General features: G+C 40.4%; 1 protein-coding gene across 1 annotated transcript in view; it reads left to right on the top strand.

Annotated features, from left to right (window-relative positions):
• Positions 1–23,373, top strand: part of slc8a3 (solute carrier family 8 member 3) — a 109,672-nt gene that overhangs the window by 61,514 nt on the left and 24,785 nt on the right. The window contains 1 exon segment of the mRNA XM_035673522.1: positions 10,753–10,859. Coding sequence (XP_035529415.1) covers positions 10,753–10,859 — 107 coding nt within the window.

The raw sequence follows: 23,373 nt of genomic DNA, 5'->3' as shown, positions 1-23,373 counted from the left end.
TGCTAAATGGAGGGGTTAAATTTAAGTGTTTTATTGGAAAATTCCCACCCAAAAAGAATTTGTAAAGCCCTTGGTCACACAAACAGACCTACAGTCCAGAACATGACACTCACAGCCAGCTTTCTATTTCTGGAGCTTCAACAGTTTGTCTTGTTTCTATACATGACAAGAAGGGTTATGTTTTATTATTTTAGTGCATTATATTTCTAAGATTTACTGTTCCCTGACACAAAGGGGAGCTTGTCGTTCTCCCAAGTCATTCATATATGATGGTGTTTGTCATTTGGCTGCAGGCAGTTTGACTTGGCCAGCTCCGACTCTCTAAGTTGTCACGGACCCATGCCCGACACCCAGAATAGCCCTTGTGCATTTCTTGCCCTCAGCCCAACTATCTCCTTCACCCCCACCAGGGTTCAGCTCTAGCTTTCATTCTGGAGGCCTGACTGCATCTTCTATTACTTCTCTCTCTTCCTCTTCTCCCTCTCTTGTCGCCCCCTATCAGACACTTCATCTCTGAGTGTTTTATTGCATTGTGTCCTTGTAGAGGAGGACCTTTGGGCTCGCTCCAGACATCCCAAAAAATATAGCTCACTTTTTTCCCTCCTCCTGCTTGCCTTGCTCTTGGCTCAGAAAATATGGAGCATGGCTGTCTGTTTTTTCAATTGCTCCCACCGTCCTCTCCCTTACCTTTGAGTGTCCTCTCCCTTTTTTCATCTTCTCCTTTTGTCTTTTTCTCCTTCAGCGCTGGCAGTCAGTATGTTTTTATGGAGACTGTGTTGCAAGGGTGCATGACAAGTGAAACCGACCAACTCTACCCCCCCCCCCGGCCAGGCCTCTCTGTTTAGATCAGTGACAGTCTCTTGCCTCTCTAGAAAGTACATTTTATTCTCAACCATGTCCCCCATGTCTTTAGTATTCCTGGTTTCACAGAGCTCTCTGTTTCGCTCTTTTCTGTCGAAAATTCGTACTCTGGCCCGCTTGTTCTAGTTTAAGTCTAGTTTAATTGTTAGTGTATGATCGAACCTTCATTTCAGATAGGAGGTATTTGCTACAAAGTATGAGTTTTTAGAGTTCAGCCTAGGGAATCATACAAAAGTGAGCTAGGGCTGCAATGATTATTTTCATTATGACTATTCTACTGATGTGATATAAAAGTATCCGGTATTGTTAACCTAAAAAAACAAACAAAAAAAACTATTGAATTTATTTATCAAAATAAATACATTTTCTTTTGATTAATAATTGTTGCATCAAGTTTTAAATTTTATTAACAAATAAAGAAAATAAAATTACAAAAAATTGTGGTTAATACTCATATCTACTAAGGAATGTCATAATTCTTTTTAGAATAATATAAATAATAATCCAAAGACCTCCTTGTTATATAGCCTAAAGTTTGCTCTGTTTTCTTGTAAACAAAGTTCATGTACATTCAGTGTTTCTCACCAAAACACATTGTGTGTATCCTTGAGGAGTTGAATGCATTCACTTCTTCTAAAAAATATTTGCAGAGCAGATTTTTGAAACCTACATTGTTTAAATCCATGTTTACATGGTAGCAGTCTTCTTCTTCTCCGCCTTCTATTGTCACATTGCTGCGTTACATCTGCAATTTTCAATTTTCAATTAAAGATTAATCTTTCAGTTTTATTTTTATTTATTCAATTGTTTAATTAAATTGTGTAAAAGCACATAAAATAGTGTGCTTATCACAATTTTCCAGAACCAGACCAACAACCAAATCCCAAAAAGATTTAGTTGACAATAATAAGGGGGAATTAGCAAATCCTCACATTTAAGAAGCAAGAATGAATTAAATGTACTTGATAAACAACTGAAACAATTACTTAAATATCTAAACTTTTTGTTGATTAATTCTCTACCAGTCATCTAATGAGTTATTAATTACTAATCATTACAACACAACACAAAAATATCAAGCCAACTGGGGCTGTAGTCCGTGTTGAACATAGTTTTGTTGATCCAAATCAGGACACAGACTCATGACTGCAGGTGACAGCTATCTGCAGGGCTGAGAGGGCTTTATCCTCTGCATCCCTTTGTTGTTCACCATTATCCATCTTTGGGGCGAAAGGGATGTCCCTGTTGTACAAGGGGAGAGTTACAGTTGCAGCACAAAAGAGGTATATGCACAGCCTTTCTCTAGTGTTATTGGCGTGTTTGGACAATGGGTTTAAGGGCTGGAGTCCCAGTGTGTAATCTGACAGGACACAGGAAGCGAGCTGCCACTGTGTGATCTCCTGGTCGTCCCTTCCTCCACCAGCATCAGAGGCTGAGGTTTATGTGCGTGGGTTTGTCAGAGAAGCGTGCAGATGAAGTAATAGACTGTGTGTCAGCAGACAGAGGTAAACCTGTTAGGACACTTTATTCCCTCCAGGGACAGTTTCATTGTGCTCCTTAGCTCGGTGCAGCCGAATGAATAGAAATGAATGGAAAAGGTTGAAGTTTTACGGAAAGTGGTCGTGTGTCATGTGTCGCATTTAGAGAGGGAGCTGGGCTGGTGAAAGGGGTTTTGTATCCATGACAACAAGTGAGAGCGAGAGCAGCAAATGAGAGCGGGTCGGGTGCATTAGATATTCCAGTCCTAGACCTGAGAATGTGAGAGATCCATGGGATCAGGGAGGGTATCTTGTCACCGAGGGCACATTTGATCATGCTCCTCCACTCTTAAATCTAACACGCTGTAATCTGACCAGCTGCCCACTAGGTAAGCTAAATGAGAGATTTACTGTTCCCACGGAGAGGCATGCAGGTTGTGTAAGACCACAAGGCTGTGTTGAAGAAGGTGAGAGGGCCGAGGAGGGACAGCTGCAGTCCTGCCTCGGAATTCGGATAATTTGACTCCTTGTCCAGCTTCGTGACTACCCATGACTCCTCTTAGCAACGGTATTAATAAACCTGGCTGGGTCCTCGCTGTGAGCTCTCATCATGAGTTACACGTCCGTCAGTCGAAGGAGCACACATCTCACTGCGAGGGTTCACCCATCCATCTGGTTTTGTGTATCTGCGTGTTTATGTGTGTATCTGCCACTGATGAGAGACATCCACCGCCTATGTCCTCTAACTGATATTGTAAAGTCATATAATACTTTATTGATCAGTATGTCGCCGTGACCCTTCACCCTTCCTCCACAGTCAACTACAGCTCTGTGTCCCTTGAGCTCGTAGCGATTTAGGGGTCGATTGCTCAGGCTGAAGGCCTTTTTTTCTTTTTTTGAAACCACTGACAGTAAATAATAGTGGACAAGGTGAATGTGCCATCAACCGTTGGTTTCTAACTGGTTGTTCTGAAGCCAGCAGAATGTATATATGTTCGCTTTGAGAGCCAAATCAGGCAGAAAGAAACCAAGATCAGAGGCACAGTGAATTCAGAGTTTAGCTCAATGTGGGGCTGCAACTAATGATTATTTTCCTTATCAATTAACATGCAATCCTATAAATGCTTGGATTAATGCTAGGATTGGTTAGGAAAGTCTAGCATGAAAGTAATTGTGGATGAAGGAGTTAAGGACATGACTTTCACCTGCCAGGCTGTTTTTAGACTTACGAAGTTTTCCTTCTTCTATATTAACTTAATTCTACTAAACATCACGTCAAAAAGTTCCAAGAAATTTGCAGTGTAGCCTTAAATCAACATGTGCCGGCTGTTTTCTCTTTTGTAGTGAATGCTTGTTATTTAATTTAATTAATGTTAATGTCACTAATTCATCATCATTACCAGCTACATTTTGTGTGTGTCTTCCATTTTTCTTATTTCACTAAATCAAGTCCTGTCTGCCATCTGATCGGACAGTACAAAACAGGAGTGATTGCGAATTGATTCATTTGTTCTAACTCTAGTGCATAAACAGCTCACAAATTAATCTCTCTAGAAAAAAACAACTTCTAAAATTGCTTCCCTTCATGAGCTGCTCAAGGACACTTCAGCAGGGAGGATACTACCAAAACGGGGGCTTGAATTTAGGTCCTCTGGATGAAAGATTGTCTCTCTCAGTACAAGGCTGATTGAATATAACAAGGTATACTTACATCAGGTCTTGCATATTTGTAAATTTGTGAACATACATCTCTTGCTTTCTCTTTCTGGAGTGAGTGTCCAAACTGGGACTCACTTTGGCAGACATGTATTATTCAAATAGCATCTGGCACTGTTGCACTAACTCTCGTGCATTTGCCTTAAACAACTCGCAATCACAGCTACTGCATCTGGCTCAAGCCTGGCCAGTAAATTTGCAAGAGGCCGAGTGGAGAGTTTTGTGTGATTGCGTGACTCATTTTTGTTTGGTTTATGTAATATTGATGTCTGACTTCAGCAGGTCAGTCACCACTTCGATGGGGATTTTACTTCCTTCTTTATAAAGGTTTTAGCTCTTTGTCAGTTCAAGTATGCTTTTTATTTGTTTGCCTCACTGGATGAAAAGAAATAAAGTAGATATGGAGAGAAAGGAGATGGCGATGAGGGGTGGAAGGGCCTTGTGGATGTGGAATATTAAATCTGATGTGAGTTTGTCATCAGATTGGCAAGAAATCATTGACAAATGTGTTTACTGGCTTTTTTCTGTGATTGCTAGGGAAAAGCAATAATCAGGACTATAATGAGCGAGGCACATAATCCCTGCGCTTGGTGACAGAAACCAGGCCTGCTTAATTAAGGCACTGATTTCCCATGAGGCACTGGGGCCTTTTTTTCTCCCCTTGTCCTCTTCCTGTCTTTATTGGCTTGACTTTATTTGGGATTTTGAATGGAGGAGTTGATCTGACTAGGCTGAAATGATGTAGGAGATTGAATGGTTGCAAAGACTGTTTTTGATGATTCTCAGTATTGTTTCATGTCAAGTTTTCTTTTCTATTATTCATTTGCTGGCCTCTGTTCAGGCTTGTTTACTTCTAGCAAGATGCAGGGGATGTTTTCTACTAAAACTTTTTAGGAACTCCTCGTAATTCTGGCACCATCAAGTCCTCCATACTGCAGTGAAGTGAAAGTAATGTGTGCTGTTTAAAACCCATGCTTCAGTCCCCCCACACGTGCTTTAGCAGTGGTTAAATGCACTCTTGCGTGAGGGTGAAAAGCAACTGAAAAGCACTCAGTAGATTAAGGAAAGAGAAGAGGGAAGAAGGAAAGTTTCAAGAGAATGTGGAAAGGTTGTGTTTAGTTCAAACCAGAAAGCCCAGGGCCTGGGTCGGTGGCAGCAGGTGTTTTCTACAGAGGACCAGGGAGAGAGAAAAGAAAGGTCGTATTTAATTGCAGCACTTTTAGCTGCTGCTCCTGCTCTAGCCTGGAGTACATAAGTCTTCCTAGTTTTTGTGAAAATCTTCACAGAAAAGGAAGGGCTTTGCAGAGTAAAAGCTAAGCGATTTGAGGGTCAGCCTGCACCAACAGAGAAGACAAAATCTTGAAGTGGAGATTGGATATAACACATATCACATATCACTTCCTCTGATGTGTTACTCCACCATAGTGGTTTCACACTTCTAGTGGTTACACAGTATTATTTAGTGTTTGTGGAAAGAAAGCCAGAGAGGAGACCAAAACAGTAAATCTGCTGTCAAAGAAGAGGCATTGGAAAAATGGAGAGGAGGCGGGCAGCTAAAGCAAATTTCAGCCGCAGTGTGGTTTTTGGCCGCGGAACAGAGGGAGAAAGAGACACCCTGCATCTGCCTCTCCATCTCTCTCTCGCTCCCTGCACCACCTCCACTTTCATGTCTCACTCCCTTCACTGTTTTCATCTCTTCTTTCCCTTCTTCCATCTGCTCTGGACTTGGGGGATGGCAGAGGCCGCTGGCTTCAGGCAGCCCAGTGCAGCGGAGGTGTGAACCCTCTAATCGCCTGTCATTACCCAGTGGCACTTCCCACACTAATACTCAACTTAAGGCTGCTATGTCTAGCATGATAGCATCGATAAATCATCATCACATTCAATTTGACACATTAATGTAATACAGATTAAAAAAGTGGAACACTGGTGAAAAAACCAACATCTTTTTGTACTTATTTTTTACTTTCCTGCCGGTTGGATTTTGAGGGTTTTTTCTCTAGTGTACTGGATTTCTTCACAGCACAAAGGGAGATTTCTTTATGCCATAAAAGATTCTAGTTTCAAACTTATGTTCAGTTATTGTGTTGAATTTCATATTGGAGTTTTACTGCTCATATTATATTTTATCCTTCAACGTAAATATGCTTAGCAGAGAGGAAGAGAGAAGAGCTGCATCTTCTCTGCAACAAGAAGTAACAATTAATGGTACTTATGGCATTGGTTCTCAATGCATACGCATAGCATCCATAAAGGAACACTTGAACAGTTTGGGAAATATTTACTTAATTAATACTTATTGACTTTCTTGCTGGGAGTCAGATGAGAGTGTTAAGTACTGACTGAGTGGGTTGTAGGGGTCCCCACAAAAAGGAGGAATAGAACTTTTTAACTTTCTTTTTTGGAAGTCGGAACAACAGGGGAAGTAATAGGATTGGCATGACATTTTATTGATTATAATTTATAATGATTCCAGTTTAATCATTGATTGACTATAAAGACTTTTAAAATTTTGCAACCTAACAATATAATAATGAGGAGATTATTTAAGACTAAATACTCTCAAATGGGGGGGCACTCCCTTCCCATTTTGCCCCTGGTTATGCCTCTAAAAGAACCAATATCACAGCAGCTCAGGCACAAAAAAAAACCATATCAAGACACCGTAAATAAAAACAGCACAGTGGGGAGATGTGTGAGCATGCATGCACATACCTGTGAGTCAGTGTGTGCGTATGTGAACACGCCGTCTGCCGCGCACCGTCACACCCTCTGTGTCTTTTCTGTCAACACACCACAGTGAAACCATTCATATTACGCCACCATCCACTGCACCAGCAGCAGGACAGTCCCTGTAAACACTGCACTGTGATTTGTGTTTGTGTGAACAGCAGGTGTTTGATTGTATCCCTATCACTCCACACACACATGCACACACATACACACACAAGCACAAAATCCTGCTACGCTCAGAGTGGCTTTTTGCAGCTTCCACAGCGGCTGATGCCAGATGTTGGGATAGATAGATGAATTATTGATGTTCGTCATAGACAAATGCAAATGTTGCTTAATGTTCCTCATGCACTGCTCCACATGTGTGATTACGTTCATGTTGTGTGTGTGTGAAGGCGTGTGTATTTGTGCATGTGTATTCTTTAGCAGTTGCATGTGTGTCTGGGTGTCATTGTGGTCTGATGTGAATAAGAAAAAGGGGTCGACTTTGTATTTGTATAGGATATAGATGTACGTGACAAATACAGAACATAGCTTATGATTGTTTGTGTGCAAGAAGATGAGGTGGAATTTTGACCACAGAAACCATCAAACTCATGACAAAGACTTATTTCTGTCCTGATAGCTGTACCATTATATTTATGAATGAGATGCTAATTAAGGCTGTGTTTATGTCATGTTTTCTCTAGCCTTTTCAGTATTTTTATTTTTAACACAAACATTAAACTTTCACAATGTACTCAAATGTACAGAAAATCAAACTTTGCAGAGTCAGACATGAACAAAATATGCAGTTTTATCATGTTTTTGCATTTTTTCTATCACTACAATCTGTCACAACACTGTCATTACCACAGCAACTCTATTAGCTTGCTGTATATTGTAAGGACTCATTAATGAGACAGTCTTGGTGCGGAGGATCACCAGTGTAAAATGTTTCTGACAAGTTAATTTATGTTGCCATGCTCCAGAGAAATTTCACACAACTGTGCAGTAAACTGCATAACTGCTCAAATGTTTCCGTGATGCTAACATGACATTTATTATTACATGATTGTTTTTATTGACTTCCATAAGTCCCTTGTCATATTACCAAAACTGGCACACAATCAAATCTAATTAGATTTTTACAATAAGCTTGTTTCAAAAGTGTTGATTTACACTACAGTATTGTTACTATTTTAAGTTAGTTAGCAGGCAACTGCCCCAGGATCCCAGAACTCCAGGGGCCTTAAAAGCTGTGCATCAACTGGTTTAATGGAAAGGTTATTTGGCAATTTGAACCACTAAAGCACAACTATCAATTGACATGATGAAGGCCGTAATGTTGGCTCTACTTTATTGCTCAATCTTAAATCTTAAAGCTGCTCTAATCAATATTTTATATTAGTAATAGATTAAATGACAACGTATAATGTGAAAGGGATCACTCGTAGTGACACACCCGCAGAGAATTATCAACAGACAGTTCTCCTTTTTTTTTTAAGCATCTTTCAGCTCATTGTTTTGGTTTTTATGGCCACTAACTTCACTGTTTTGGTTCACTCGTTTCTAGATGCAGGACGCAGCTGCTCTCAGTAAAAAGCTTTGATAAACCGGCTATTCACTCTCTGCTCAACCTGAAACACCAGACAGACAAAGTTAGCAACTAGCTGGTGAACATAGTGGAACATTAGTTGCTAAAGAAACATGTATTTCTCTTCGAGTTAGTGGAGACTATAAACAGAGCTAAAAGAAGACTATTTGCCAGGTGGACTACATATGTTACTCTGTAGTATTTGCTGGAAGTGTAAAGAGGTAACTGCTTGCTAGCATGCTAACATGTTTGCCATATTAACTTAAGGTCATTATAGGTCAATTTTGTCTATAGTGTTTCTTGTGCCGCCCCATATTAGCCAAAACATTAATTACTGCAAGTTTAAAGAGGGTGAGTACTGTGTTTAATCAAATGACCACACAGCCAATGTTGGACACGGTATCATTGTAACATTAAGCCACTGTGCACATTGCACAGAAAGGGGAGGGAACACAGGGCTTAATAAAGGCCCAACAGCACATTTTTTCCCCAGGGCCCCACTAGCAGGTTAATCAGCCATGTCGTTAAGTGTGTGGCTGTTTTTTGCATGCGTGCATGGTGGTACAGTAATGATGAGGCTACATTTGTGGTTTCTCCGTGTGCACACGCTTGTCAGGCCGGAGCACTGTTCCTTACTCCGGCCAGGCGCTGTGTGTTTGCCAGATCCCATTTGCCCATTAGACTCCAGTGCTTCCTCCCCTCACTCCTGATGGTGGTGGCAGCAGCACTGCAGACATCTCGCCTAGCAATCTGAGGAAAGCCCTGCCGGTGGGATATGAAGAGAGAGAAAGAGAGATGGATTGTTCTGCTGTATGTAGTGTGCTAACAGGATCTCAGATACTCGACTCCCCCCTCGGCGAGCCGGATTCACATCCAGAACTACATGTACACCGGCCAGTGAAAGGGATTTAGCTATGCATTACAGCAGCAATAGAAATACATTTTAATTCCTCTAGAAATGCTAGGATTAATAGTTTTATGCAGTGTGTATGCGTATAAATATGTGTGTTTGAGTTTGTGTGGGTGTATGAGAGACAGAGCTTGTGCTTTTGCATGTGTGTGAAAGTGTGTGTCAGTGCTTTGACTGACACAAGCCCCACTATATGTCACGGTGCTGGAAGTACATCAGCGGGATGTCAGGGAACGAGATGCTTTTTGACTCGATACATGATACATGAGCAGCTATCCATAATGAATGCTTTCCTTGCCACTTATCTTATTAGCTGAACTCCTGCTTTGCAAATACTTTCCCTAAATAACATGTGTAAAAATTGCATTTTTGCTCGGATAAAGAGGAAAAGCATCTTCCCATGAGATGTCAGACGCATAATAAAGTATGCCATCCCTATTTCAGGGCTAGCTGCACTGCTGTCGACTATTGTTGACTTGTCTGCTGCTTGCAGGGAATGCTTTCTGAGGCCTAAGAGAGCGGATGCAGCGAGCGTCATGACTTGTCTTCAGCATTGTCAGTTTGTTGTCGTTTACATGAGTCCAATTGAATTCAACAAAGCAATTCCTCGAGGAGTTCCCGCCGTGATATGGCGAGGCACGGAGACATCTGGGTACCTACTGACCACTTAACTGCCTGCACTCGTCAATAACTCTTTAAAAAGATCAATTAAGGCGATCAGTGGCAAGAACGCCGCCGGGGCTGAGGTGCCATATTGAGCTGTTTCTGTGAGATGATGTCACATGCAGCTTTTTCCCAGAGAAAAGAGCCTCACCCCTCCAGACATTTGACTTCATTAAAGGGGTGTTCTCCTCAAACCGGAGCAATAAACTCAGCAATAAGCTGCTTCTCTCTTATCTGCCTCTTCTGTACCTGGAGAGGAGGAGGGAGTCCTCACAGTGTCCAGCCAGCCGTCTCATTGAAAGTGTTCTGACTGAAACATCGAGCCATAAAAATCGATTTAGATAGCGACAGTTTCTTTCATTTAGCGTTCACTCACCTTTTTGCCCTTGTGAAATGTCCGTTTACACATTTTACAACCTGATTGATTACATGCTGCTGTTTTCAGTTCATTGTGTTCTTTTATCCTCCCTGCTATGGAGTGCTTTTCACCCCTCCGTTCCACTTGTATCTGACGCCGTGATAAATGTGGTTGTCATGACACCCGTGGCAGCCAGTGAGCTCACTGGAACCAGTGAGTGTGTCGAGTGGCCGGTGACAGACAGGCCGGCCCACATCAAGCTGACCTTTCACCTCCTAACCTTTCTACCATGCTGATTATTAATCCTACTTACAGTGCACTTCCTGTGTCCCTCCATCACAAATTAACCTTTCTCTTCTTCTCTCTCCCTCTCCCCCCCTCTCTCTCCTTCTCTGTCCCTTTCCTTTCACACCCCCTTCCTCCCCCCCCCCCTCCCCTGTTATTCTCCCTCTTGCAGCAAAGTTATTCACGTGAAAATTATTGACGATGAGGAGTATGAGAAAAACAAGAACTTCTTCCTGGAGCTGGCCGAGCCTCGCATGGTAGACATGAGTCTGCAGAAAGGTGCAGTACTGAACCTATTTCTTTCTCTCTTACCACTTTCTCTGTCTCTCGCTCTCACACATTGTCAGTGTCTTTTCTCTCACTGTTAGTAGCCTCCTTCTCTCCCAAGACCTCTCTGTCTCTTCTTTGCCCTCCTCCTTTACCTGAACTTTCACTCTGCTGTATTCGTTCCCTGGCCCTGGTGTCTATTCACCCCCTGCCTCCCTCTACTATTAAACTGCTGTGCACCCAAGGACTCTCTATCTCATAGCCATGCTTTCATATTACAACTAGAGCTCCTGCACAATCAAACCACAAACGCTCCATCCCCATCATAATGACAGTCTCCCCAGACGGCGTCGTCATCTGCATAAAAAGGGAACAGGGAGTCTACGAGCTGCTATGATTTACCATCTCCACGGAGGAAGTAGCCATTATTATGTAAAGACACGTTTTTACCTAAATGCAGAGTCGAGTAGCTATTTTAAGTATATGCGCCTCCTTGGGTGAAAAATGCAAGCAAATTGCTGTCTGTGAAATGAGATTATTGATTTATTTTTCACTATTAGACTGTATAACTCAGAGGAGTTTGTGTGCAAGTCTAACTTCATGAACCCAAACAAGCTCTTTTCCTGATGGTATCTTGCATGCAGCTCGTATTGAGGTCATGTATTCTTTAGCTGGGGCCATGTTACTCACTGCAAGATTGTATTCCTCTCCACAACAAGCATGTCTTTAGGCTTATTTTTTATTTTTTTTTTTTGCAGCAAGGTGAATAAAAGTAGGACGTAGAAGAATTCAAATCATAGCAAGTTTTCATCATAAGTTTTGTTTGTTTTCTTGTTTCCAGCTTGTCGTTGGAAATGTCTGGTGAAAGAAGCCAACAGGCATTTTCTTAAGAGTCGCACACCGTTATCTAATGCAGTGTTATCTAACCACGCTCAAGGCCAGAGGATGGGAGAGGCTCACGAGCTGGTGCGGAGGGTGCAGAATCTAACACTTGGTTGTTGCCTCCAAACACTACAACTCATTATGTTTACGTTATTGGGACTGGCAGTGCTGTCTGGGTTGCGCCGGCTCCCTGTGTTTTCAGAGTAAGAGTCATGATAAAGAGCACTTACTATGCAGGTCTTTATGAGTGTCGGCTACATCACTCTAAACACGCCTCCACTGCTCTATGATGCTTTTTTTTTTTTTTTTTAATTCCCTTTCTGTGTTGCCGCAGGTTTTACCCACACACATGCTGATAAACACACACAAGCTGTCTTGTCTTGTGTCTTGAGTTTAACCTTATTCCATTCTTGCATTTGTTGTTTATTTCACTGGATAGTAGCTAATGGTGTCTAATGTTACCTAATGTTTGCAACTTCAGATAGATATTGCTGTGCATCTGTTATTAATGAGTCAGTTTTTGGACTAACTCCTCTTTACTTGTGCTACTGTTAAACTACATTTAATTTTTACATTAATTTTACATTAAAATTATTATCTCATAGGCTAATTGTCACGTGTGATAACATTAGCCCCTCAACAAAAGTTGCATAAAAGTTACAGGATCTTGTTTTAAGGAGTGTAACTTTTGAGAAAATAAGAAACACTATCTTTCTATTACAAATAAAAATCTGAATTCATAATTAATAAAACATGCTACAGCCTTTCTTGTGTGCAAATGTACACTGTGTCTTAGCATGTCACAGATAAACATTTTAGTAGTTTTATCAAGTAAAACACAAAGTAAACACATGCCAATTTTTGTCATATAGTTGCCATTTGTAGCCAAAGGGGCTGCTGCAGCCTCACTTTAAATGTATTCTAAATTCTTAGACGAGGAGATTTCCCTATCCTAGGGGAACATATATACAGTGGTTACTGGTTGATTAGGTCTACAGTCTCTCCCCAGTAAGCCCAAAAATGCTACAGGGATCATTTTTAGCTCAATCGAAAAGTGAAACAATCACATCAAGTCTGCAGGTGCTAACATAAAAAGACCATACTGTGCAAACCAGATGCCATTCTTCATGAGCGCCCTTTATGTCTCGCAGCCATCAAGGTTTCTGCAGCAGGATTGTTGAGTTCAGTGCACCGAACACGAGTCAGGATTGTTACGGACAGAACAGGTGTAGAGCAAATGGAGGAAGAGAGAGATATCTGCTCAGTTAGAGGGGAGATGAAGATAGGTAACGACAGCTGGAGCTAAGGATGACACATGCCAATGGCCAGGTTTAGTCTGAAGAGATCAAAACAGCTGCTTTGTTTGGGTCACACACTGACACGGGAAAGAAAGTGAACCCTTGAGTGGGTTTTTTCTGGTTCCAAGAGCTCTGAGCACCCTGTGATTCCTGCACGTAGACCTTAATACCTATGAAACACTGGATTTAAAGCTACATCCAGTTATGGTTGCTTTTCTTTGACTTTACATACAAATTGATATAATATTCCATTATAGGTGTGTTTTCAGTAGTGTATAATCACCTGAAAATAAGAACTATTGTGTTGTAGAATGAGCTGTTTTTATCTACAGAGGGAGAGGGTCCTCTTTAACAGAGGCTGCCATTTTGAACGGCCATGTTTCTACAGAACAGAACTTTGCCGTTTTTTTGCAAGTTTAGCAGCCATCATATTTTCTCCTACATGCTTGGAGGGCTGAGCTGTATTCAAATGGTTGCTGCCACTTCATTGCTAGATGCCACTTAATCCAACACACTGGTCCTTTAAAATGTTGATGACAACACAACTGTGCCGCTAATGAAAGTGCAGCCAGTGTTGACGATGAGTAATATGAGCTACGTCTACTTACTTTTTTTTTTAATGCAGGAGGTAATGAATGTTTGATCAAGGGTAATAAATGTTTGATCTATATGTGATGAGGAGGTAATGAAAAAGCCTTTCTGTATTATTTCCCATGCAGGATCATCTTTTATGAATGTGCTCGTGCTGATGAAATCGCTTTGATTCGAAATTAAAGAAAAACACAAGCCAGTGTTTAACAGAAGGGTTACATATATTCTCCCGTTGCCACAGTAGGTGCTGCTGGATCGCAGTGATGTGAATGATATGATAATTTCTCACTTTTCATATATAATGTGGCGATTATATTGTTGTTCATAACCGCTGATGTGGGGCTGATTGGGTTTGTTTTTCTCCTTATTAAAGCCAGAGTGGAGGAGCAGAATTGATGAATATTCGATGAGAGTCTTTGTTTTGTTTGGCTTTTTTTCATATGCAACAGCCTTGCTCCATTTTCCTTTGCAGCCTTTCCAACAGCGATACTTTGCAACAAAAAACTTGTTTCTTTAGCTATTATTTCTCTATTATACTGTATATGAGCAAAATAGGAACCCAAAAATAACTGTCAGATCTCATTTTAACTCTTTGATCTGTTTTATTACCAGCAGTTACATCACTTATTGCAGCTTTTCTAGATTTGTTCATACACAGGGATGCTGATAGCAGAACCTGGCAGATGTGAGCCAGTCCTAAGCTGGCAGGTCTGACTTTGGACAGTGTGTGAGTAATGAAAGCAATCAAGCCAACAGTCACCCTGACATGTCAGTCTGGAGTTGTTTACTGCCGGCTCCAGCTATGCCCTTCTCTAACTTATACTGAAGTGGTCAATACCATTAGCACCTCTGGTGAGGTGGCCAAGCGAGCCACTCCACTGCTGCTGTTGCTGTTGCTGTTGCTGTTGCTGCAACAACAACACAACACTGCAGAGTCACAAAGACAGCCACTTCCAAGTTAGTATGGCATTTCAGGACTTTATTCTGAGGCTGAGACCTGTTGATGTTTATGCCAGATATGTTTGGGGTGTTTTATTCAAGCTGTGAGACATGTGTTTTATTCTTTTGGTTAATTTGGGCAGGTGACAACATTTTCATTCAAATTCACTTGGCATCAGGCAGCTAAACTAAGCCCGCCTGAAAATGTTTCTCTTCCAAGCAAACTGTAGTGCAGTTTGTTATGGAGTGACGATATAATCTGAGCCAACTGTGGAAAATAACGCCAAAGCACAGATTTTTTTTTTAATTCCCAAATCCCACTGAGGGGTTACCAAACCTCTGTTTAAGCTTCTTGTGAGGCCTTGTTGCAACTATAACAACCTCTTATTTTCTAATATTTGCTTGCAGTTTGAACTTGAATGGACCTAGGGCAGAGAGGGGAGGGGGCTTCTTGGACTCAAGCCCCAAATGTTTTCTCAAAAGCCCTGAAATTTGGGCTTTTAAAACAACTCCAACTTTGTGTAATTTCCCCTCAGTCTCCGGAACAATTTTTTGAGTTATGGTTTCAGAACGATAAAGACAGTTGGAGAATGGTTAGAAACAAAATAGGATATAGGCTCTAGGATGACTTTTTTTCCCCCATGCAATTATCTAACTAACTCTGAAATGATGTACAGATTTTTATTTTTATTATCTCACCTGGCTTGAAAAATACTGTGTATAGCTGCTGTGAATGGGAACCAAAAAATCTCTCGCATTTCCCCTGGACCCTCAGGTTTGGACGTGGCCCCCAAATGTTTACAGCATCTGGATCCATCCCTGGAAAATGCGACAAAGTACCCTTGGTCATCATGAAAATGTGGCTCATGAAAACAAAAGTGTAGCTGTTCTTTTGCTTAATTAGGCATACAGAAAGCACAAGGACAACAGAGCAAGACCTCATAAATACAGTATAGACAGTATATATCCTTTTACATGTATATAATACAGGGTAGCACAATTGAATATGATCTTTGAACCAGAGAATCAGAGTTCATGCCCATGTGTCAGCAACTATCCTTCCAGCTGAAGTGCCCTCAACCAAAGACACTGTACCCTTCAAGGGTGCTGCTGTATCTGGCGGGGACCTTTGATCTCTCTGTCAGGCAAAAACAAAAATGACCTTGCACAAAAATCAATGAATGCTAAGTTATTCTATTGTGTCGCAGTGTCATTATAGTAGCATTAATTGAATAATTGATCAAATGTCAGAAAATAAGAAGAAATTACCATCACATGTTCCCATGCTGCTTGTATGTTCCCACCAATAAAATTATAAAAGGCATTCACTTTACAATAGTATAAAATCAGGAAAAACAACAAATCCTCACATTTGAGAAGCTGAGCCTAGTTTGTTTGGCTTTTTCACTTGATAAATGATCAAGTAATCAATAGATAATCTAATCTTTTTTAGCATTTTGCAGCCTACATAAAAATATGTTGAATGTCTAGTTAATCATTGTTCTAGTTTGTTATGAGTCAAAGGGACATTAAGTAGAATAAGATGCCCTAAATAAATGATGAGAATTGGAGTCTTCTTCCTGAGGATGAAAACTGTAATGACAAGGTCTGAAGTACACACACACAAAATGATAAGAATAGACAGATTGAGAAAAAGAGGAAAGAACAGACAGAGGACAGAGCTGCTAAAGTGTCTAAAAACATCAGTAGATGAGAGGAAGGGATGGGTGGGGATGTGTGGTGGGGTTGGTGGGGGAAGTGTAAGACCTTCAAATGACACTGCAAAAAGTGTGCTACAAAGCAGTCGTTGGCAGTGTCATCATTCATGTACGGTGGTGTGTTAACATTGGGTTGTGTGGTTCCCGTGCACTTCACTGTGTTTCTCCCATGTGTGCATGAAACCGAATGAGAAACAACACTGAAGTGAGTATTCTGTGCACCAGTGTGAGTGTATTTGGAAGTACTATATTATCATGTGCGTGTGTCTGCATGTGTCAGTGTGTTTGTGCATGCCTGCGTGCGTGGCTGTAGGATTAATGCCCCTCTCCCCCTGCGGTAATCCATCTCCCACCCTGCCACTTTCCATTCAAATCATGCCTAGCGTGGGGAAATGTGCCACCCGTCAGCCCCCCCTTGCTCAGAGTGAGCTCTCGTGGCATCTAAGGGCACTTCACATGCTGTTGTTTGAGCTTGGCCGGGTCCTTCTCCTAGTCCTCTCCATCTCACAAACACACACACACACACATTCATTCATTACCACTAAATGAGCTGTGACTCATTTTGTCTCTGAACTCTGGGACAGATCAAATTTTTATTAGACATTACTAAAAACACACTCTAAGAAAGTGAAATGATTTAGATGATGCTCTCATTACGTTGCAGAACATCCGCATGTAGAATAAAAATAGGTACACAATTGGTATTTGGATAGGTTTCAGGCATTGTAAATGGGCTTATACCAAAATTACTTTGCAGGAAATGAGATTGGCCTTCAATCAGTCAATTCAGCGCTCACCTGAAATTTTAAAATACAGGGCTGCTCATTGTCATCATCATCTACGCCAACAGTCATAAATGTATTAATTTGTCGAGCTCCTGGATGCCTGCTTCAATCTACTCTCAGTAAGAGTCCAAAAGTTAAGACAACCAGTGGTGGAAGAAGTTTTCAGATCTTTTACTTAAAGGTAGAGTCAGCTATTTTGGATAAAGACTGCCAATATTTTAACTTGACAGCCTTGTTGTAGAGTTCAGCATGTTAACATGTACCAGATTTACCGCCCCTCTCGCTCCCATTGACCCTTTTTTCATTGGTTGAAGTTCACCCGTGATAGATGGAGATAGATGGTTCATCCATATTTTTTGAAAGTGTCTACCCTGAACAGTTTCCAACAATGACTTCAGTTTTGTGTGGCTCCATCCGAGCCGCTTTGTTTTTACAGAACAAGGGCTGTTATATTCTTTCAGTGCACACAAAGAACGGACAGCTAGCGGACTGTGAGGAGATATTTTTAATTTGACAAAAAGTGTAGTGGATTAAAATCTGCACCTTTAGGTAAAGGTAACAATACTATAGTGTAAAAATAATGTTATCCACTTCCTCCCTTGCAAGTTGCATATGCATAATATGCTTTTATCTGATATTATACTTTAAGTAGTATTCACTTAAATCAATAATGTATATTTTTTATGATAGTTAATGTGAAACAAAATAACAAGTGCATACCCAACCAACCACTTTTTACCGACCGTCTCACTCTGTAGTACTCAGGAGTGAAACCAACTCATGAGATTCCCCCTTGAGGAACCAGAGACAGGACCTTAATACTAACATTGCCTGTACTCACTGCGCGCATGAGCAAGAGTAAGTGTGTGTATGTGTAGAGGGGGCAGGTCTTTACATGTAACACCACAATATTTCAGTATTAAATATTGATTCGATTTTAAAGAAGCATCCGTCTGAGGTTTGGTTTACAGTCACAACCACATGAAAGTTCAAGTAACCACTTAAGGTTTCATGTGAGCCTCCACATGGTTTCCTCCAACTCATCAGCTTATGAATGATGTCTGCCTTCTCCAGGAGCATACCACGCCTGAACTTAGAGCTCATTACATTCCCTTTGGCCGGGGTCATGGGCTGCATAAATCTCTATGACTCAGTGAGTTTCATGAACCTGCCCTTTGTGTTGCTTTAAAAGTCAAGCTTATCATCCCTTTGTTAGCAGTCAACCCGAATTTGACCTCAAATGAATCTCTTCCTTTCAGCGTTGTCTCCGTGTCAGGGAAAAGTGCTATTTGCTTCCTCAGAACGGTGAAATGGAAAGCTAGAGGCGATGTAGGATTAGCACTATGGGAAATGAAAGGCCACATCCACCACTGTAAATAATACTACTCATATGGTTGCACATAAAGCTTTAATATCTCATTGCAATACCTGATGTGCAAGAAACTTTTTAAAATTAATTTGTTGGTTTTATACTGATTTGGAAAAAATATACAAACACAAATCTGGCATTAGAACAATACTCTACTTTGATAAAGACAAAATGTAATTGTAATTGCATGACTGCAGTTATTTGTATGAGGTATAAAGGATTCCCATAAAATGGGTGAAGTTAAGTACAAGTAGCAAAGTTGCAGAATTGTACTTGATACGGTACTTGAGTAAACTTACTTTATATAACACTTTATTTTTCGTATCCTTTTCGTATTAGTTTCCTAATAATTTCCAATATTTTACTTACTCTAAATCCTGGAAAAGATTAAACATTTGGTGATGTGTAATTTGGTACTAATCATAGGGAAAAAGAATGGAGAATGTTCAATTGGCACAATTGAGAGTGTAACCAAGAAAGTATTTAGTGAGTTCACAGCAGATCAGCTGAACATACAAAAATGTTAAATTTGTCTGCAGGCAATTCAACGTATAAATAAATATTTAATTGGGTTTCAGTGGATCTCTGTCAGTTTTTTCAGTCATTAGGATTTTAGCAGTTATTTTAAGGAAATTCTTCCACTGTTTATAACTGTATCATATTTAGTACAAATAACTAAATTTGCTGCCTCAGAACTGTATTTATTTTCTTTATAAGCAGTCAATAGAAACATCCACGGAAATTGTTAGAAACACGTAAAATAAACTCAAATCTTACATTTCCTGGAAATTCAAATGACATGAATGTCTATTTTTAGCCAATCCAATGATTTCAATATCTGAAAAATCCCACTGATACAAACATTCTGTGATTCCAATATATATATCTAATATAACCAGTAAAATTATCAGAGCTGCAACGATTAATCAATTAATCACATCATTGATTGACAGAATAATTTTGATGTAATTTATTAACTCATTAAGATTCTTTTCATCCAGATTATAATCTTTGGGCTTTTTGGGGAGGAACACACTCACTCCCTGGTTGCTCGCCTCCGGGGATCCCGCGTCTGTTCAAAGGGCTGAAGTGCTCAATCCTGGGCCTGGAGGAACTCTAAATGACTGGTATTGAATCAATTAGCTGCCTAATTGGGCTGAGATAAAGACTCCATTTCCTTATCACCAGCCCCACCAGCCATTACAGATGGCACTGGGGATCTCCCAGTGGATGTGCCAATAGGTCATAGTAAAGCTACTGATGGTTTTGGCAGAAAAAAAGGAGGAAGTATCACTGTAAAACATCATATAAAAATTAAGTGGAATCAACTAATCTCTTGTCATTAACTTGTATATGTTCCACTAATTTCAGGTATATTAAAATTTCCACTTACTACTTTAGAACTTATAAACCCTAATTGTTTTTATTTGACTTGAACTTGTGATGAGTTGTATGAATGTACTGATAAGAGATCAATCAACTGATACAATTTTAAAGAAAGATGACCAGCATACTTAGCTTCCCAGCATGCATTGTTTTGAGAGTTAAAACTCTCCAGAGACCGTTCTTTTTTTGTAGTGCATGATTTAAAGTGGTTGCTTTAATGCATGGTTGTTTCTTTCCATAATCATGAAAATAATGCTAACCATGATGACAGCTATATTTCCAGCTTTTAACTAAATATTCAACTTTAGTTAACTCACATATTTAAGACAGCAAGGAAAGTAAAATTCAGCTCAAAACATTTTATGGTGTTGAAATATTGAAGCAGTGAAGTTACACAATACAACCGTCACTGGATTAGTTTGTTCTGCATCAGTTTGACTTCAGTTAGTCTGTCTGAAGGACAGGTGGTCTGGAGAAAGATGTCCGCTGTAGATTTTTTACATAATACCTGTATGCTCCCTCTTTTTTTATGTTTTTTTGTTAAGACCATTCTGATTAAAAAATAAAACCTCTACTGTATCCTTTGAACTGTACGTGTGTGTGGGGTGGATTACACGACCATTTACTTGATTGTACTGTACAGTGGAACCTCCCACAGCAATACTGACATGTAAGGACACATCTGTTACACTGCGTCCCCTGGGAAAGGTGTGTAGATTGAGTATTGCTATCATTTGAACAAACACGCAGCAAATGAACTGCTGCAATCCCCACAAGGACAGACAGGAAGTGACAATCTGAAGATCTTTGGATTAAATGTCATTTGCTGATCAAATGACAAATTTTACATGGGTGTCACTTAAATTGCATTCAGTATAGGCCTGATCAATCATTTAACAAAGGCTTATACCGTCATATGCATCATTACACAGTAGAACCTCCCACAAAGCAATCCATTATTACCTTAGCTAATGACACACTGGAGCCACTAATCTGCTAATACCTGCTGTTTTAGCTGTCTCCTGGTGCTTTTACCATCAGTTTTCCTCAGGGTTGCTGAGCTTTGCCCTTGTTTCAGCAACTGACGGCAGAAGCGATGAAACCTTGGTGAGTGAGCGATGGGGAACAGCTGTCGCTCCCCGCAGGAGCAGTGTCCTCACCACCTGTTGGCCGATGATTCAGGGACGCGACCCCAAGACCTCGGTCTGTTTTGTAACCACAGCTCCGTTTAGGAAGAGCAGAAAGAAGGATGATGGTTGGACAGTGACAGTGGATTGACATTGAAGACTTTAAAACATATCTGGAAAGTTGATATGAAATGATGATTGATTGAAATATTTACTCTAAAGCTAAAAATTTGTTTTTCCTTTACTTGACACAAATATGATATTTTCTGCATTAGCCATTTAAATGTGCAGCACTAAAGCTCCTAAAGCAGGAGACATAAAGGCAGCTTGTTTTTGAATGGTTAAAGGTGGGCTCAGTCATTCTGGAGAAGGTCTTATTCCCAGGTTGCCAAATACTGATGCTTTGGGTTCTTGTCAATGGAAAACAGAGAGTTTGGGAGTGAGCCAGACAACACAACAGGTGGCGTTCATGCTCCTAGGTCGTCAAATACGACACTATCTATCTTTTTCCAGAATGACTGACCCCACATTTAAACCTATAGTTTGACATTTTGGGGAAATGCACTTATTTACCATCTTGCTGAGAGACTGATGAGAAGATTGATACCACTCTCATATTCTGCGGTTAAATATTAAGTCTTTGTGCTAAGCTAAGTTAACCAGCTGCTGGTTACTTAATTAAGTATGCAGATAAGTCTGAATATTGAAGAAAGAAAATAAGCATATTTCCCAAAACGGTCAAACTATTGCTTTAAGCCATGATATTGCCCCATTTGGCAGGTTGGCTGAGTTGGCAGCAAAGAGAACAAGACAGAGAGAGAAGCAAAATAACACACTTGGTATTAGTATTTTGGCCAAACATCTCAATTTAGTCAAAACAGAAGCACATACCATAAAATTAAGTTTAAAACACATTAGAGGCGACTGCTTATGGTGAAAATGAATATCTCTCACCATTGTTGCTCTGTGTATGTGTGTATTTCATCATTATCTTGGTTTAATTTGGTGTCAGATTTGGCTTCAGATATGAATTAACATAAGTTATGAGAACTGACAATTCAATGATTATGAACCACAATTTAGAATTACATACGAAGGCGTGATTGAAACTTTCCACAGCTTACTCTGGAGTTGGTTGCTTTGATCCAAACTATATACTAACACAATACACTTGTGTGGGGATAGTTCTTGGAAACAATTCAGTGCTTTGAGGATTGTGTTGCATTGCCTAAGTCTTTCTCTAAATCACTACCTTAACATTTGAGCAGTGAGATCAAGCTTTGGGCACATCTCTGATGCACTATTTTCTCTTGTTTTAATTGCCAGGGATCTGTGTTGCACATTGCACACCTGCCTCATAAAGTTGCATCAGTCCTGGTGGGGGGTTAGCAGTTTGCTCCCAGTCTAAAATCTGTTAAATCCCTTCTCTGTTGTCAGCAGAAGTCTCCGGGTTCGTTCTCGGCTTATTTTCAAAGTGCACAAGACTCTCTTTGAATACAGATGACACAATTAATACTAAAATCTGGGAGGGATTACCTTAATATGTCAAGAGACTTCCGAAATTAGAATGGTGTGACACTGATACTATTCCCCATGCAAGAAATGGATTTGAGTAAAGATTATTATGTAATCATAAAATACGCCCCAAGGACTGTGTGTCACAGGTGACCTGCAGGATTCAGTCAGTGAGTTGGAGATATGGATGCCGGTTTGTTTGTGTATGCGTTTGTGTTTGCTCATGTGTTTAATTGCAAAATCTAGAGGTGTGTGTTGTGTTCCTCTTTTGCTCCTCATAATAGGGAACAAGTGTAAATGTCTGCAGAAAGCAACAAACACTTCTTACTTTTCTTTTACCTCTTATCTTTCTCAGTCTAGTCAAAGCCTACGTATTGCACTGGATTTGGAATTGGTGGTCAGGGATATAGGCAGATGGGTGTTCACCTCCCTGCCTGTTCCACCAGCCATGGCACAAATGTCACGACTCAGAGGGCCTTTCGGTTGCCTCAGTACCAGAGAGAAATCACACTGGCACGGATGAATAGATTTAATTCAAATGGGAGCCCAGCGCTATTCATGCATTCGCAGACCCCGACTTCATTAAAGCTCCACTTCTTTCTGGGGTCACGAGGAGGAATGTCAGAGGCAGGGTGTGACATGATAATGAAGGTTATAAAGAGTTAATGCACTTTCTACATTACTGGACTTCCTTTGATTGAAAAATAGTCATTTAAAAGTTGGGGATTCGAGTAGTTGAAGTTGTAATCCCTGAGATTTTAGTCTAGGTTGATTTGGCGACACCCTTGGTTACCGTGGTAACAGCAAGTACAGGTCCCAGAATTGTAAAAAGCTCATGAGCAGCTACTGGTATATTTGTTTACAGCTTAGCCAAACAAACACTTTAATGCAATTTAATAGAGAAATCAGTCAATAA

Source organism: Morone saxatilis, unplaced genomic scaffold (genome assembly GCF_004916995.1).
Source record: "Morone saxatilis isolate NCDOM2014 unplaced genomic scaffold, NCSU_SB_2.0 Contig3, whole genome shotgun sequence".
NCBI lineage: Eukaryota > Metazoa > Chordata > Actinopteri > Moronidae > Morone > Morone saxatilis.
Note: the sequence above shows the minus strand (reverse complement) of the source record. Positions and strands in the feature narration are given on the sequence as shown.